Source organism: Eschrichtius robustus, chromosome 13 (genome assembly GCF_028021215.1).
Source record: "Eschrichtius robustus isolate mEscRob2 chromosome 13, mEscRob2.pri, whole genome shotgun sequence".
Classification (NCBI taxonomy): Eukaryota; Metazoa; Chordata; class Mammalia; order Artiodactyla; family Eschrichtiidae; genus Eschrichtius; species Eschrichtius robustus.
The window spans coordinates 31,388,759-31,406,261 of record NC_090836.1 but is presented as its reverse complement, the minus strand read 5'-3'; the positions used below and the strand labels follow the sequence as shown (position 1 = coordinate 31,406,261).

The window sequence follows — 17,503 nt, the reverse complement described above, 5'->3', positions numbered from 1 at the left end:
TGAAATTGACAATTTATGAGGTGGTGATGTGTAGGGTTGGTTGGTTAAAAAGGAATTGAAAAGGATGACTCTCATTTATGGCCTAAGGAATCAAGTAGATGGTGATATCATTTATTGACAAGGGGTAGACTAGGTAAGGACCAGGATTGGGGTGGTGCTTGTTGTATAAAATAAATATTTAAAATTTAAATGTTAATTCTCGGGGTCCCGTAAGACAACCACACGTATAAGTCTAGAAGATAATTGTATGCATGAGTCTTTACTTAGAGGCAAATCTGGGCTGATGATGTACATTTGAAAGTTATCATCATGTAAATGGGATTTAAAGCCAAAGAATAGATTAAATAACCTAATAGAAAAGTGAAGATTGACAGATGAAGAGGGCCTGGAATTGTGCTCTGACAGTGAGAGATTGCATGTCTGAGAATCTAAGAAGAAGAGAAAAGCAGGGCAATGTGGTGTCAAAAAACCAGAAAAGCCTGCTTCAGAATGGAAGGAATGGGCAGTTTTGTCAAATGCTGCTGAGTAGTCTGATGTGATGACGGCCAAGAAGTGACCACTTGATTTAGCAATATGAAGGTCACTGGTGACATCATCGAAAGCAATTTCAGGGCTATGTGTCAGAAGGCATATTATAGTAGATGTTCATAATTTATAGGTGATTAGCTGAAATTTTAATGGCTACATATTAATCTTCACTTGAGATGGCAGAGTATACTCAGCCACCCATATTGCTGACAAGCCATTGTTCCCTAAAACAAGCTTGTTTTAATGGCTTCTAGGCCCAAGTTGCTGGCTTTGAAACTCCGTGAACCTTACCCTGAGAATTCCACTCTAACTTCTTCCCTCTGAGTGAGGGTTTGGGTTAAAATCCACAAGAGGGATTGGGGTGCTGGGGAATATGGGTGCTGCCTGAGTTTTTCTTTGAGAGTGTTGTACGTTTGTTAGTTTGATATTCTCTGCTCTGGTCTGGAAACCATTTTGCCTCCAGGCAGTAGAAAGGCTGGGAGGACCCAGCCTCTCTCTGGTTCAGATTTGTACTCCTTGACCTCTACATTGCTTTTTTGGGGTGCACGTGTACTGTCAGCCTGTGTTTTTTGGTACATGCTCTTATTCCCATTCCCTTAAAATTAGAAACCGTGGATAGGCTAATTGTTGAATCTTCCCAAGGCCTAATATATTCTATGCTGAAATAAGGGAGAGTCCTAGAAAGAATGAATGTAGATTTTGTATCCAAAGTGACTTAGGTTGGGACCCTCTACCTCAATTTTCGCATCTTAAAGTAGGACTAGTAACACCTACCTTGTGGGGTTATGGTAAAGATTTAAAGTAATGTGTGAAAAGTGCTTAGAACAAAGTAAAGTACTCAATGGTGGTTGTAATTATTATTATTGTTCAAATAAATGTTCAATATTTTTGAAATGTTGAATTAGTTACCTGAGTTATGATTTGCCTTTATGATTTTGGTCCAAGATATGAAACATTGCCTAATGCATAAGCCTCTGCAAACTAGTTCTTTTTCAGATAGTTAGTAATAGCCATAATCATTCTTTTGTCATCAATATTTTTTTTTATAAATTTATGTAATAAAGACGCAGATATAGAGAATGGACTTGAGGACACGGGGAAGGGGAAGGGTAAGCTGGGACAAAGTGAGAGTGGCACGGACATATATACACTACCAAATGTAAAATAGGTAGCTAGTGAGAAGCAGCTGCATAGCACAGGGAGATCAGCTCGGTGCTTTGTGACCACCTAGAGTGGTGGGATAGGGAGGGTGGGAGGGAGATGCAAAAGGGAGGGGATATGGGGATATATGTATACGTATAGCTGATTCACTTCGTGCAGAAACTAACACACCATTGTAAAGCAATTATACTCCAATAAAGATGTTAAAAAAAATTTATGTATGTATGTATTTATTTTTCGCTGCATTGGGTCCTTCGTTACTGCGCATGAGCTTTCTCTAGTTGTGGCGAGTCGGGGCTACTTTTCGTTGTGGTGCGTGGGCTTCTCATTGTGGTGGCTTCTCTTGTTGCGGAGTGCGGGCTCTATGCACGTGGTCTTCAGTAGTTGTGGCACACATGCTCAGTAGTTGTGCCTCGTGGGCTCTAGAGCGCAGGCTCCGTAGTTGTGGCTCGTGGGCTCTAGAGTGCAGGCTCAGTCGTTGTGGCTCACGGGTTTAGTTGCTCCACAATATGTGGGATCTTCCTGGACCAGGGCTTGAACCCGTTTCCCCTGCATTGGCAGGCGGATTCTTAACTACTGCACCACCAGGGAAGTCCCTGTCATCAAGATTTTGTATCATAGCTTTATTATCACAATTTATGTGATAAGCTCATGACCTTTACTTTATGGTGGATTAGTAGTTTTCTTATTCCTAATAAAAAGATAGTTTTGCCTTGAACTTTAATAAGAGTTCTCTGGTAAGACAGCATGCATAATGCTGTTCAGAACTAAAGGTTAAAATTCCCTCTTTAGAATACCATGTTAGTAGGAGGGGAAGAATGTAAGCCGAATACAAAAAAAGAGATATAAAGTTTATATTTTTGCTCTACCTTTGGAAGCAGTGCCTGATGGCCTTCCTTCACATTGAGAGGAAGGAGTTCTGTTTATTGGTTTCCACTTCCCCTAAGATGGAGAAACATTTTTTCTAAGCAAAAGTGTAATACAGTAGCTTAAAAGCATGCAAGAATCGTAGGTCTCATTTTGGCTATCTAGATACTATAAGAATTAAAGCAGAACAAAACAAAAAAATGATTGAATTGTATAATAGATTATAAGAAAGTTTTTCCCTGAACATGGCTAATAAACTATTCTGTGTAGAGGACTGCTTGATTATAAGCTGAATATGAACACATATTCTCATAACCGAGCCCTCCAGTTGTAAGAATATGTATTGGTTGGCCTAGTTATACACTAGGTTAGGAAGAATATTTGTGATAAATTTAAATTTAAGGTGGAAATAACTTCTTTTGATTGGAAAGGGATTTGGCTTTCAAGTGGGGAGAAAAGTGGAGGAAGTGTTATTGTTGTTATATGAATTTTCAGAAGCTGCTTTTCCAGTAAATGTGAATTAACTCAGGGCTCATTTTCTGAATTCCCTGAGTGAATAAGAGGGATGATTTGATCTCTAAAAGCTTTTATTTTATCAAGTCATTTGGATATTCATTGATTATGTTTTCAAGGAAATATATTAATAATAAGCACTATACTGCAATAAGTAACCATGCAATGCTTGATTTTAACCTCTCTCTCTTTTCCTCAACAGTTTGGAAGGACTGAAGTAATTGATAATACTTTAAATCCTGATTTTGTAAGAAAGTTTATTCTGGACTACTTTTTTGAAGAAAGAGAGAATCTTCGTTTTGACTTGTAAGTTCCAGTAAAACTTGCATTTTAAAAAATGATTTTTAAAGACTACATCCATAACATAAGGTTGGGTCCTATGGATGTTCTAAATACTAGATTATATTAGCAGAAAATCAGATTAATTCTATTTAGAGTGTGGCCTGAGCACCGTCCCCAGCCTTGCTTTGCATTTTATAGATTTTCTGCTACCTGTTTATTGAAAATATAAGTGATTAATTTAACCATGTAGAAATGCTGGGTGGTATATATGGACATTCTTTCAAACCATCCTATGCCTCAGTAGGTTTCTTACAAGTTCTACTTATACTCCAAGGTGATCCTCATATATTCCCATGGCTGACATTCCCCAGATCTTGGTTTCTCTCAGCTGCTTCTTTGTATAGTACATGGATCTCTGCCTAACTATGGCTCCCTTTATCCCTTTGTGGACTCATATTTCCAAGACTCAGGATGATAAAGCTAGAATTTTTAATATTCTTTTTATTTTGATGCTGAATCAGGCATATTAAAATATTATCTTTAAGTTCAACTCCCTATCCACAGAGAATCTGGAGTCAGTCAGTTTACAAGATATTATTAGTTATTATTAGTTTATTGAGTTTTTGTTCCACAGAGGTGAACTGTGGTACTCACCCACTGTTGTCTAATTTTAGCCCTCCTTGTATTGGTTTCTTAAGTCCACATCATTTCACATTCATAACTGTGGCTATTATAGAATTGCATTAGTAGAATGAAAGGAAGGAAAATGGTGCTCTAAAAAGGATGATAGCAATCAAATGTTAGTCAGTAGGCCAGAGAGCAAAAATTAAGAGCTGGTCAGGTCATTCTGGAAAGAAGTAGGTAAAGAATGATTTACCTGTACACACAGTGGTGGTCACGTGCTCATCTCTACTGAACATGAGACTAAGGAAGCTAGTGGATTTTAAGGAGTGTCCAGGTAAGAAAATATAATTCCACTGAACTTGGTGTTGGTTAGTCATTTAAATATTATGTCTATTTTACCAAATGCCATTTCAAGAGTTACTTTGACAAACTAATGACTCAAATGAGAATATATTAGGTTAGGGAAGCACCTGATACTTATACTGTGTTTGTCAAGCTCACCAGGTATGCTTAGCATGGACAGGGAAGACTTAAAGGTAGGAAGGAAGTTAGGGCATTGATAGAACTTAACATATTTCTCTAATATTTTGTGATAAATCAGTAATATTGTACTGTATGTGATTCAGGGAATTAAAAAAAAGAAAACAAAGCTTTAGCACGCTTACTGGTGGAAATATGGAAAAGAATGATTAGATGGTTTAATATGTTTATTACTAATATCTTCCAGTTATTTATAAACTAAGTAAAATAACTATAGTAGCTCATACCGTTTGAGAGTAAGTTTTGCAAGTACAGACAAAAAGATGTGGTTTGTGATAGTAATACTACTGCTATTATTCACAGTTTGTAATAGAATCATTGCTATATGTAAGCAGATTTAACCAACCCAGTAAGTTTCTGAGGCAGAGTTATCTCATTTTTATAAATGAGAAAACTGAGGCCTGGATAGTTTCATTAACATGTTCATGGGATCTGTCCTTTCCAATATAGAATCACATTTTGCATAAAATAGTTTATAATTTAATGGTACAAAACCTGAATATCTAAAATTTTATGAAGAGAATAAATAATGCCTGGACTGAGGAATTTTTATTTTTGTCTTGGTTATATAATACTGATGAAAGTATATGTTTGAAGTGTTCTACTGCACAGTGAATGTAGTAATGGAATATATTTAATCTAAGCAAGCAAAAGTAAGAATATGTAGGAAATTAGTATGTTTGATTAGAATGGGAGCATGTTGTATTATTTTATCATAGTGTAACAAGAATAAATAAAGTACCAAATTAGTGTAGGTAAATGATATATTTTAACTTCTTCAGCTTTTTCTTTTTTTCTAAAAATTACAGGATTTCTCATAGAAATTGTATAATGTTTGAAATGTGAAAGCATATTGCAAAATTGAGTTAAATAAGTATCATTTAAACTTTTGAATGTATTTGGTTAATTTCAGAAATTTGAGTCAAATAATATTATTTCAATTTTATATGATCTCTAAAAAATTCAGACAGTTAGGACCAGAGAAAGGGATACCTGGAGAAGATTATCAAGAAAAGTAACAAGTATATTCTCTTAGTTTATGTACTATTTTTGATATCACTTTAAATAATTTCTTCTGATTTCCCACTTTTGCAAGTATCTCATATAACTTGGGAGAGCAGGCTTTCTTTTTTCCTTTTTAAACATTATGATTTTTCCACCATATCTATCTAAATAAATGTGAAGAACAGTGTAATTGTTCTCTAGTTATGAGTGCCTATTTATCCATTGTACCTAACTATGATTAGTTTTTAAATTTTGTCTTAGCAATGTATTAGTCCTAGGAGAAAATGTTCATTGTAGAAAATTTAGGAAATGAGAAAAGGATAAAGTAGTCAATAAAATTACCTGTAATCCCAGTGTACATCACTCAGAGCACTACCACAAATACTCCAACATGTTTACAGTAACATGTCCCTTTGAAGAAACAGCAGTGCTGAATAGTGCGGTAGTCTACATTGGCCAACAGATAGGTGTAAATGGTTTTCAGAATTGTGTTGTATTTAGTTAACCTGTGTATTGACTTTACAAAATTCTAAAAAACAATAAAAAAGAAGCTTTGGAAGTACAACATCTAAACAATTGCATATTATGGAAGGTTTGAGAAATGGCTTTTGGGAGGTATTTTTAGTTAACTTTCAATGCTGATAGAAAATTGTAATCAGAGAGAGAGAGAAAGAAAATGAATGAATATGTATTCCTGATTGCTGGCAGCAGTGGCCCAAATTCCTGTAAGTTCTGATTAATCCACAATTATTGTTATGGTGATTTGCCTGAGATATTTTTTTATTTTTATTTTTTTAATTAATTAATTAATTAATTTATTTTTGGCTGTGTCGGGTCTTCATTTCTGTGCGAGGGCTTTCTCTAGTTGTGGCAAGTGGGGGCCACTCTTCATTGCGGTGCACGGGCCTCTCTCTATCACGGCCTCTCTTGTTGGGAGCACAGGCTCCAGATGCGCAGGCTCAGTAGTTGTGGCTCACAGGCCTAGTTGCTCTGTGGCATGTGGGATCTTCCCAGACCAGGAACCCGTGTCCCCTGCATTGGCAGGCAGATTCTCAACCACTGTGCCACCAGGGAAGCCCCTGAGATATTTTTAAGATTAGTTCATCAGCTATGAGTCATAAAATTCTCCTGCCTTTTTGATTTGATATGTACTTACTCATTAAAGAGACATGGTTTCTGTCATCATGCTATGTATATATCACAGATAAAGTCATAAGCTTTTCATTTATTTATTTTGTTATATAATTGTTACACCTATAATAGTATAGGTACTTTATAAATTACTTCGTTGTCATAGTTGAAAAATTTATTATTGGCAGAACAGCTGTACAAAAATGTCTTTGAGCAAGAAGGGTGGGTAGCTGTATCACTATGTAGTATGTGAGGAGAATATGAGAAATCAGATATAATTCTTTTTGCTCTTGTTTTTCCATTTAGCCTAGAACACCAACAAGGGAGTTACAAGTGTAGGTTTGACTTACCTAGTAGATGATTTTCCTCCTTGATAAATCAGATGGTGATAATTATGGAATGTATTATGTTATTACAATCTATTTTTGAAGATTCTCAACACTTTGGGGGAAAATATGTTGCTTTATTTTTTCCAATAATTGTCCCAACACTGCCAATTCCAGTTTTTCCCATTGGTTAAGGGCTACCTTAACAATGCCAAGGTCTAATTGCATGACTTTTCAATCACTTTTGTTTATTAGAACCATCTCATTTTGTTAATAGTTATGTACTATTCATTTTAAAACTTTAATCTCAAACTTAATCCAAAACTCTTCACTTTCTCTCCCCTCATTTGGAGCTACTATCATAGCTACTTGCAGGAGAGAAGGGGAGTGGAAAAGCAGAAAGCTAGGGGAGTTGGGAGGCAGATATGTGGGTTCTGCAAAATCTAGACCTTAGAGGATACTGGCCACAAGGGACACATATCAAGGGGACTAAAAAGCTGTGCAGTTGTGCTGAATCAAATCTCAGAGACAGAGTTTTGGGTGAAGTAGAAAAGAATAGCTTTATTGCTTTACCAGACAAAGGGAGACACAGCATGCTGCTGCCCTTGAAAACTTGTGTCCCAACCTGGGAAGATTTGTTGATGAATTTTATAGCAAGGATTCAAGGGTGGGGTTCCTGATAAGATTAGGGTATGTTCAGGGCCTGCATTCCTCTAATCTGGTCTCAGGTAATCTCTTGATGTGCTTCTCTGGTTCCTTTAATCTAGCCTCAGGTGGTCTTCTCTGGAATGAATAATGCCAACATCTTCCATTTGTTGGAGGTTTTAGTTCTATAAAGAGCTTAAAGATATTGTTATGTGTATGTACTCCTTGAGGACGAACCAGGACCCTGCCCCAAGGCTGCACTATTGTTTCTCTGCTGCTCCTCCCTTGTCTCTGCATCCCCTCCCTTCCTTGATTAGCAACTGTTGTAAACTGCCCTTTGGAACTCAGGGACGCTTATGGAGGCTGTAGTCTGTTCCCTACAAATGAGAAACAGGGGACATGGAAAGGCTTCCGTACCCAGGAGCCCCAGAGGGTCCTTCTTGCTTTCAAAAGGACATTGTTCCTTGTTCTTCAGCTCTTAGAAGGCACTTCCTAACACTGTCAGCTAACATTCTCTTCCATTGGCATCCTAGGATGGACACATAGGCAGGTTCTTTAAGTGGCAGGGAAACCAGATGCTGTCCTCCTCTTAACACAATCACCCTAGGTTTTGGAGCTCCCCTTCACCTTGCTTTAGGGAGTGGAAAGAACCTCCTGATGTCCCCCCAGAAGTAAGGAATAGCCTGTCACTTCATGAGTAAGCCTTGTGGAGAAGGGTCTGACCCTAATGAGAGTGACTCAACGGGATCTCTGAGCTAAGCGTGAGGAGAAACTCAGCATCTTTTGTTTACAGCTTTGGGCCTTAGTTGGAATTTCAGAAATACAGGAAAAATTCCAGTCAACATGTGTTACCCTCCATTAGAAAACATAATCCTTCGGAGCCATTCAAATCAGTTACTGCCAATTCAGTACTCTACTAATAAGATTTCAACAACAGGATGAAATGTTTTACAAAATTGCTGTTAGTACATTTAGGCACAAGTGTACCATCCTGGGAGTAAACTGCTGAACTTCTGCTTTGCAGTGTGTTCTCTTTTACTTAAGGAGATTATGGCACTTATAAACATAGACAGACACCCACATTCACAAAGCCCCACCCCCATGCACACAGATATATTTTTAACTATTTAGGATGTCATGTTTATGTTCTGACTTGTGAGGATTAAAACCAGTGATACTTTTAGAAAAATTAGAAGGAAAATTCCCTTAGAAGAAAAATCATGGTAATTTCGAGTGCATTGTAATCCAGCATATTATCTAAAGCCTTCAGAGGTATGCTGTAAATTACCTATTTTTGAGGTAATAGCATTAAAAGCTTTGTTAAAGACAATGAAGGAGGATTGTATGTGAGGATACTTAAACTCTTTGTGATGAAAACATAAATACTTTTCTTTCTGCTCTTTTAACTGAGCTGAATATACCATGTTATTTCTCCCTAGTCCACACTAAACCCTTTCTAGAAAACGGTTTCCAGGGATGATACTTGAGAAGGAGCCAGCAGAGTTATGTTTTACCTTTGATATTGCTACAGTTGCTAATTTTAATTTTACCCTTAGAAATTGTTTTGAACAAGAAAAATTTCTTGAATAAGAAATATATTTTTTTAACCGATACTTGTAGGTCTTCAGTAGATGTTGGCAATTTGTTGATTCAAAATTCTAGTTTACAGCTGTTGAGAGTGATCAAAATGCCCTGATGTGAAGAAGAGTAATTTGTAATTCTTCTGAGGCAGGTATTTGCATCACACAATTTTAAAACCAGTTTGTGGTAAACATTCTTTGCTATGGAGTAAGTGCACCTCTGCCCAGAATCAGTACACCCAGTGAACTCTTTTTCTTTGCCTTTTTTTTGACTAGATGCTTCATTTCTCTGTGAAACATTCTTGTTATGTGAGAGGGAAGACTTAAACCTTAAAAAAAAGGCAGTTACTTTTTGGTAGGAAGCTATGCACAAAGAATGTGAAAGGAATATGATTTGGGAGAAAGACTGGAACCAGTATAAATATTTTCCTATTTAAGAATTCAGTAAATTGAGATTGTTTTGGTTATTAGCAGCCTTTCTGTTTCTAAAAAAATTTTAAAACAAGGGGCTAAAGTGACAGTAGGTGATGTTTTCCCAGGATCTCCTTAAGAAATCATTTATTTCCAGTACTAAGTGATCAAAAATAGGACATATAATAATCCTATATAAATACATTTCTTTCTCCATAAAATACATGGTTTCTCCAAGTTCTGTGATTGGGGAAAAATAATATGTCATTACTTTGGCCAAATTTCGAAATTAATAAGAACATTTATGATATTAAATAAGAATTATAATATAATTATAATATACTTGTATTTATATATAATTATATAATGCAATTATAATTATAACAAATGATACCCTGTTATCCGCACTTGTTTTACAAGGAGAATTTCAGTTTTTACGGAGTATTAGGAATCTATTGATTCACAGAAAAGGGAAATTTTAAACTTGTCTTATCGAGCAGAAGAATTCATGACTGTGAAAATATTAGGACTTCTACTTAAGTTGTAGAAATAAAAGGACCCAGGGATTGTGAATTCTACCTTTGGTATGTAGGCCACAGATTATGAGAAATTTCTAAATTTGCTAAGTTTTTCTCCCAATTCGTATAATTTTGATTCATTTTTTATTTATGTTTTGGGGGAAATACTGACATTTTTCTCTAACTTTATTTTGTGGAAATAATTTAAATTTTATATTTTAATCTTTTAGGTATGATGTTGATTCGAAGAGTCCAAACTTGTCAAAACATGTAAGTTCATATTTTTATGTTCTTTATGATGATTACAAATATAAATTATAATATCATGATTTGATTGATATTTATGTTGATTGATTAATATTAAGGTTATATGTCCACAACTTATGTAATAAATGCATTGAAAATAAATAGCATTTTTTATTTTTAATTTATTTATTTATGGCTGTGTTGGGTCTTCATTTCTGTGCGAGGACTTTCTCTAGTTGTGGCAAGTGGGGGCCACTCCTCATCGCGGTGCGCAGGCCTTTCACTGTCGTGGCCTCTCTTGTGGAGCACAGGCTCCAGACGCGCAGGCTCAGTAGTTGTGGCTCACGGGCCTAGTTGCTCCGTGGCATGTGGGATCTTCCCAGACCAGGGCTCGAACCCATGTCTCCTGCATTAGCAGGCAGATTCTCAACCACTGCGCCACCAGAGAAGCCTATAAATAGCATTTTTAAAGAACCCTAGAATAACATTTGGAGAAGCTTATTGAAAGAAAGATATCTTCAGTATGTGAAATGGATTAATCTTACTTATTTGTTATATATATTTGTTTTGTTTTAAAGAAATGATGTCAGTTCCCTAAAATGTTCAAAGTTGGATCAGGTTAAGAGATGAAATAGTGAGATTACGTCTTTTTGGGAGTCTTCACTTTTGAGAGAATGGAAAGTACTAAGGTGTAGGCAGAGTGATTTGCTATTCTGCTGTCCCTGTAGTTCATTTGTTCAACAGTATTTTCTAAGTACCTCCTCATGCCAGGTACCATGGCAGTTTCTGAGTGTACAAGATGAGTAACACAGACATGGAGTCCATCCACAAGTCACTTACTATCTTTCTTTCCTTTCTGGGCTCTGATCTTCCCATTCCTTTTCCTTAAGAGATTTACTCACCAGGCAACAACCATTACCTGGGGAGTTTCCAGGTTCAGGAGTAGCAAGAGTGTCAGAGCTAGGCAGAAAAAGAGGAGGTGGTGGGAAGTGAGGGATGAGAGTGATATTCTTTGGCTAAGCACTGGTGGTTTTATCAATGGAATATTGACCAGTTTGGAATTAGGCCATATCTAATAGGAAGGGCTGGATGGGGGTGAAAAGAGTATTCTGAAAGGGGTTTAACTAGGTTTTAAGTGAAATCTGAGTATACAAATGTAAAATGGTAGCTGTGCCAGGGTTGCGAGGTCAGCCAGACTAATGTTCATGCCCAGAGGCTCAGAAGGTGAGATTTTTCCATTTTTGTAGGCTATTAGCTAGAATAGGTGGAGATATATCAATCTATCATCTATCTATCTATCTATCTATCTATCTATCTATCTATCTATCTATCTATCTATCTATCTATCTATCTAGATATGTATATGTAGACAGGGAATGTCATAGTTCAGAGAAGAGAGAGGGGATGTAGAGGGTGATCCCAAGGTGATTTGGGAAAACTGGAAGCCTGGTCATGGTGGTAAAAAAATCACAATTTACTGATCTTTTCCTTCATTAAAGGAGGTATGATATTTATATCTGTTATGAAGCATAGAGCAGAATCATTTGAAGAAAGATTCAAAGGTTAGTCTTTGTACAATTTGAAAAAAATGCTGTAACAAGCTCATTACTTCCCATAAGTAAAGTTCATTGCAGTTGCCATGATACCCTTCTACTCCTTAAGATAAGATTTATAGCATGTAGTTAAACATTTAAAACTTATTTGCATATCTTTGTATTGGAAGTTTTCGAAATTTCCTTGGAAGAATCAGAAAAGGAACCACATTTTCTAGTCAAAATTATCTAGTTTCAAGGAACAAAAATGCATTCACTTATCTCACATGGAGGGGGTTTATTGAAGGGATTTAGGAACGTCTCATAAATGTGACATGTAACTTGCTGTATGGGAATTGCAGCTAGAAACAGGCATGGTGGGTTGGACTGAGACAGCTATTTTCTCTATTTCTCTCTGTCTCTCACTCAATAAAGCCACATATTCTTTTCACTATGGCTTTTCTCTGAGCTTCTGTTTCTCTCTGAAGACAAGTTTCTCTGTTTATTCATCCTGTGTACATAGGGAAAATGACCTCCTTAACACTGACTGGGCATAGACTTTCAAGTGCCCACTCCCTCTGAATATAATTTCTCAGTGTTTCTCAGTTTAGACTAGTCTTCAGAGGGCATAATAACTGAGAAGTTAAGGACATTTTCATGGGGTTGTATATATTGAGGGTGAGTGTGAGGATGGTAACATGTGGTCCTTACCGTCGATATTCAGGGCATCGTATATGGAATATGGGATAGGAAGGTACCTCAAACATGATTAACTATGTCTTCCTTCAATAATCAGAAATGACTAAATATTTTTATGTAAGAGATATGTCTTATAGAAGCCATCAATGTACATATCTTTTCAAATATTTTTCTTTTATAGAATAGCTTTTTTTTCATAAGTAAAGTTTCATGACTCTCTCATGGTAAAAAATCCTTATCCTGACTCTGTTTTACCGTCATGATATCTCTTTTACTATCTTCTCATCACCATACTTCTTTACCAAGCAGCCTGGGTTTCTATCATAACTTTCTTTTCATTCTCCCTTCAATTTCTTTACTATATTCTCATTTTCATTTCTGCTTAAACTATTCTGACATCGGTTAGATTAAAATGTAGTGGCCTCTCTTCATTCTTTACTTTACTTGATCTCCCCATTATTTTGGACATGATTGACTACTGTATTCTCGAAATACTTACCTCCCTTGACTTCCATGGAAATTTCTCCCTTGCTTCTTTTCCTACCTCTCTGTTTATTCAATACCTATTATTTTTTAGTTTCTCTTTCTCCTCCTATTCCTTAATATTAGTGCTTCTTATGGCTTTATTTTCAATTTTCATCTCATCTCACTGTATAAACTCTCTTTGGGAGAGTTCAATCATTTACCTGTCTTATCTTGATGATTCATGTACCCTCTGTACACCCCAGAAAATCTAAGTTTCCAAATGCTTGTCAGATATTCCGTGGTAGATATTCTGCAGAAGCCTAAAATTGAAATATATCAAAAATGTATTTTTGATGACCTTTTCCATCCCAATTTTGCTCCTCTGCCTGTATTATCTTCATGAGAATAATTATCAACACAGTGTACTTACTTAGAAAACTTTCATATAATTTTCCTGGTCCTTGTTATGACAAAAACATTTCAAGTTTCTGAAATGATTCTTTAAAAAAAGATACACTTAGTTCTTGAATGACTGAGAATAAAAATAAATAATTAACAGCACACATAATACTGGCTCATTTAATACCATAACACAGTGCTTTAGAGACCCTTTAAAAAGGAACTAAGAAACAAATTGTGTTTAACTTTAAACACATTAAATCTACTTCCATCATAAGCCAGGGGCTCTGAGATATTCCACCTGGCCTATTGCACTCAAAACTCTAGTGATACCTTTAGAGAGCAGTGATAACCCCTACCCAGAGGAGGTCTTAGAAAGCTCTGACAGCCCCGAGTCAATCACAGAAAGTCACCCCTTTAGAACTAATGTTTCTTTTTCAGTTTTCACTTCTTTATGAATCTTACCCCATTTCCTTTCCTGAATGGACACTGAGCGCTAACTCTCCCAGGTAGAATTGCTTAACATCTCCTTCCCCTTATATTTCAGGGTCAGTCTTCCTTAACCTCTTCCTGTCTCACATCTAGTGAGTCAACAAATCCTGCTCATTCTAACAAAGAATTGTTTCTCTTCTGTCTTCTTTCCTTACCACTACTGCCTTAGTTCACATTTTCATCACTTTTCTCCTGGAGTATTGCATAGCTTTTCATAGTTCCTGTAGTTTATATTATCTCACATTTTAATGTATTTTCACATTATTCTTTGTTATATTTCTCAAATGTATATAGTAAGCAACACAAATTACTTAATAAGTGCCTGAGCTATGAGTGGATGAAGAGTGTCAAAAGGAGGAAATGTGTTTTTGAATTGTTACAAGAATTGTTAGAGATAACTGCATTGAATTTCTGCTAGATATTAACAACAACAGCCCTTCTTTATTTGAAAGCATCGAAGTACAGATTTTAGGTAAAAGAGCATATAACTCATTCAACCCAAAAGGAATTCAAGAGGCATTTGAAAGACCAGAGAAACCAATAAACAAACTAGGTTTATTCCCTGAAGATGCAGTTCTTTAAAAGTGTGGTTGTCTACCTGCCAATTTTGCAAAGGGAAATAAAAACTGAAACCTTTTAGGAAATACTGCTAAGTGCCTGTGTTTGCATGTGGAGTACAGGCACCTATCTTTTACAAAAGGGATTTGGTAGCAAGAGAGACTCCTTGAGTTAACAATAATAAATTTCTTCTCTTTCTCATTTCTGATAATTTTGAAAGATCCCACTTTCAGTATGATTTTATTGGTTTCTAGTACTTAGGGGTCTTAAGTACCAGTCTTCAATTTTTGGTACTAATAAGGAAAATGGAGATATAATATAGAACTGTACCTTAGATTTCTAACATTGCAAATGAATACAAGGTGAATAGATGAAGAATCAGTATAACTTTAATTGATTTTATTGGTGGTGGACAAGATTTTAGTGAAGAAACATTATGTTCACAGCTGACTTATGGAATCCAGGGATGTATTCCTTTAGATGATTTATCCATTTTATGATTCTCTAAGGAAATTGCTTTACATATTTCCATTTGCATAATTTAATTGCATCATTAATGAAAAGATTATTAACAGGCCCATAATTGGTGTATCTAGGATTCTGTTTGGTGTTCTGGAGCAGATAACATCGAAACTGTACTTTGTGTACTAAGTTTTCATACCTACCAGGCAATCCAAAATGCATTTATCCATTTGGTTGGTCTTGGAAGGTACCCACTACAGTTTTTGTTTTAGATAGTTAATTGCTCACTGGATTATTTCAGCCACAAAATACCAACCTTCAGTGAAGACGTGTGTGTTCTTCGATATATTTTCTAAATATTATATATATAAACTTCCACATATAGATCAGTTGTATTTGAAAATTTTATTTGAAAGTTTATTAATTGTTCAGATCATGAAATGCATTTTTCATAGGAATACATTTATAAGTGGGGAAAGAGTTTTTCATTAGAATATGTCAGTTTAACCCATATATAACTGAACTGAATTCTAATGTATATTCACACAACCAGGTAAGCAATAAATATATTCCAGACACTCTTCTAATGCAGAGAAATATAGCAATGAATAAGATCCTTGTCCTAAAACAGCTTACAGTTTAGAGTTGGGGAAGTGGAGTATATAGATTTATTCAATAAAAACAAATGGAAATAAATGGCTAAGATAGCTTACTTCTTTATAACATTTATATTAATAAGATTTTGATACTGAGAGAGAGTGACTTATGAAGCTAGTTAGCTAGAAGCTTATATTTCCCTCAGCCAGGCAGCATGATTCTGCACCAGTTCTTATCCTGGGTATACTTAAAGAGAAGGAGGGAACTATTGAAAATCTAGGGGAAGAGCATTTCAGGCAAAAGGAACAGTAGTGCAAAGACCTTGAGTCAGGAAGTAATTTAGTATGTTAGTGTGACTGAAAGATAGCTACCCTATATAGACTGAATGGTGAGGAAAGAAGAATGGAATAATTTGGAAAGGTAGATAGAATTCAGATGATGTGGAGATTTGTAGGCCAAAGTTTAAAGAATTTAGTTTTTTTTTATGGATTTCACTGGAAGATGATGTGATCTGATTTATACGTTTAAATAACAACTGACAGCTGAAGTGGATAATGGGGTTGGGAAGCCCCAGTGTACAGGAGCCAGTTTCAGGTTTTACCCAGGGAACTCCTGCTATTGTGAACCAACAGAGACCAGTTATAAAACTGCTGTTAATTTAGCTAGGTAAACAATATTTGGTAAGTATAGACCTTGAAGTGGTAAGAAGTGGCAGATTTGGAATATATTTTGATGATATGGTTGCTGATGACGTAGATATCAGGTATGAAAATAAGAGATGAAGATAGAATGATTCCTAGGTTATTGGAAACTGGATAAATGAAGGTACAGTTTATTGCCATGGGGTACATTGGGGAGGAAGAGACTGAGGTGGTGGGGATGAGAATAGAGAAATCAGTGGTCAGGGCAGGTTTTTGTTGTTTGAGACCCCAGTAAGCATCCAACTGGAGATATTGACTAGGCCATTTCTGGAGACTTGAGAACTGTCAGCTCAATAAAATTATATAAAAAAGTATAAATGGAGAAGAGAACAGGATAGAACCTTGGAGGAACTTTAGCATTTACAAATTTGGTGGGAAATGATTAGCCAGAATTATCATTTAAAAAGGCTAGTCAGGACATATCACTTTCTAGCTCAAATTAATTTTCCAGTGGCTTCCCTCCACACTTAAGACAGAATTCACAATCCATCATGGACCCTTGGCTCCGTCCTCTCCTTCCATTCTCTTCCTTGCTCATTCTACTCTAACTCCACTGGCCCTCTTGCTTTTCCTTAAACACCCCAAGTACCTTCTTGTCTCAGGGACTTTGTTCTTGCTTTTTCTCCTACCTACCTATTGTCTCAAATGTTCACATGGTTCTTTCTGTTTTATTATTAAAATTTCCACTTAGTTGGAAATTAGTCTACTTAGAGGCCTTGCCTGACTGTCCTGTGTAAAAGAGCTCTCCATGCTATCCTCTGATGCCTTTTCAATAATAACTTTCTTTTTTTTATGTAGCAAGCTTTCTTGTCTTTATCAGCTAATGAGAGCTAGCCTTATAAGCATATTCAAATTAAAGAATTTATGACTGATGCTCAATAAATGGATTATGTTTCTATTTGCATTTTCAACATGGTTTTGTAGAATCTTAGACTTTGAGACAGAATTAGGGGCAGTGCTTGAGGTAGGTTTGATGACAGTATCTTTGGCACTCATTACGTTATATTAGGTGAGATTGTTTGCATGTAAGACTGGCACTTACTCAGGGCTTAGTATTTAATGACATTGTGTGATAGTATTATATTTATTATTTAATAATGCTATAATATATATCATATTATTTAATAGTACTATATAGTAAGCTTTCTAGTTATTTAGCCTGTGGACTGTATCATCATGTTTAACAGCAGTGAGAATATTTACTTAACATTTTTTGTTAGC

General features: G+C 35.9%; 1 protein-coding gene across 4 annotated transcripts in view; it reads left to right on the top strand.

Moving 5' to 3' along the window:
• CPNE8 (copine 8) overlaps window positions 1-17,503 on the top strand; it is a 294,890-nt gene that overhangs the window by 82,680 nt on the left and 194,707 nt on the right. For all 4 annotated transcript variants that reach the window (XM_068561317.1, XM_068561314.1, XM_068561318.1 and 1 more), the window contains exons 4-5: window positions 3,272-3,375; window positions 10,362-10,401. In XM_068561317.1, coding sequence (XP_068417418.1) covers window positions 3,272-3,375; window positions 10,362-10,401 — 144 coding nt within the window. The remainder of the gene's footprint in view (window positions 1-3,271; window positions 3,376-10,361; window positions 10,402-17,503) is intronic.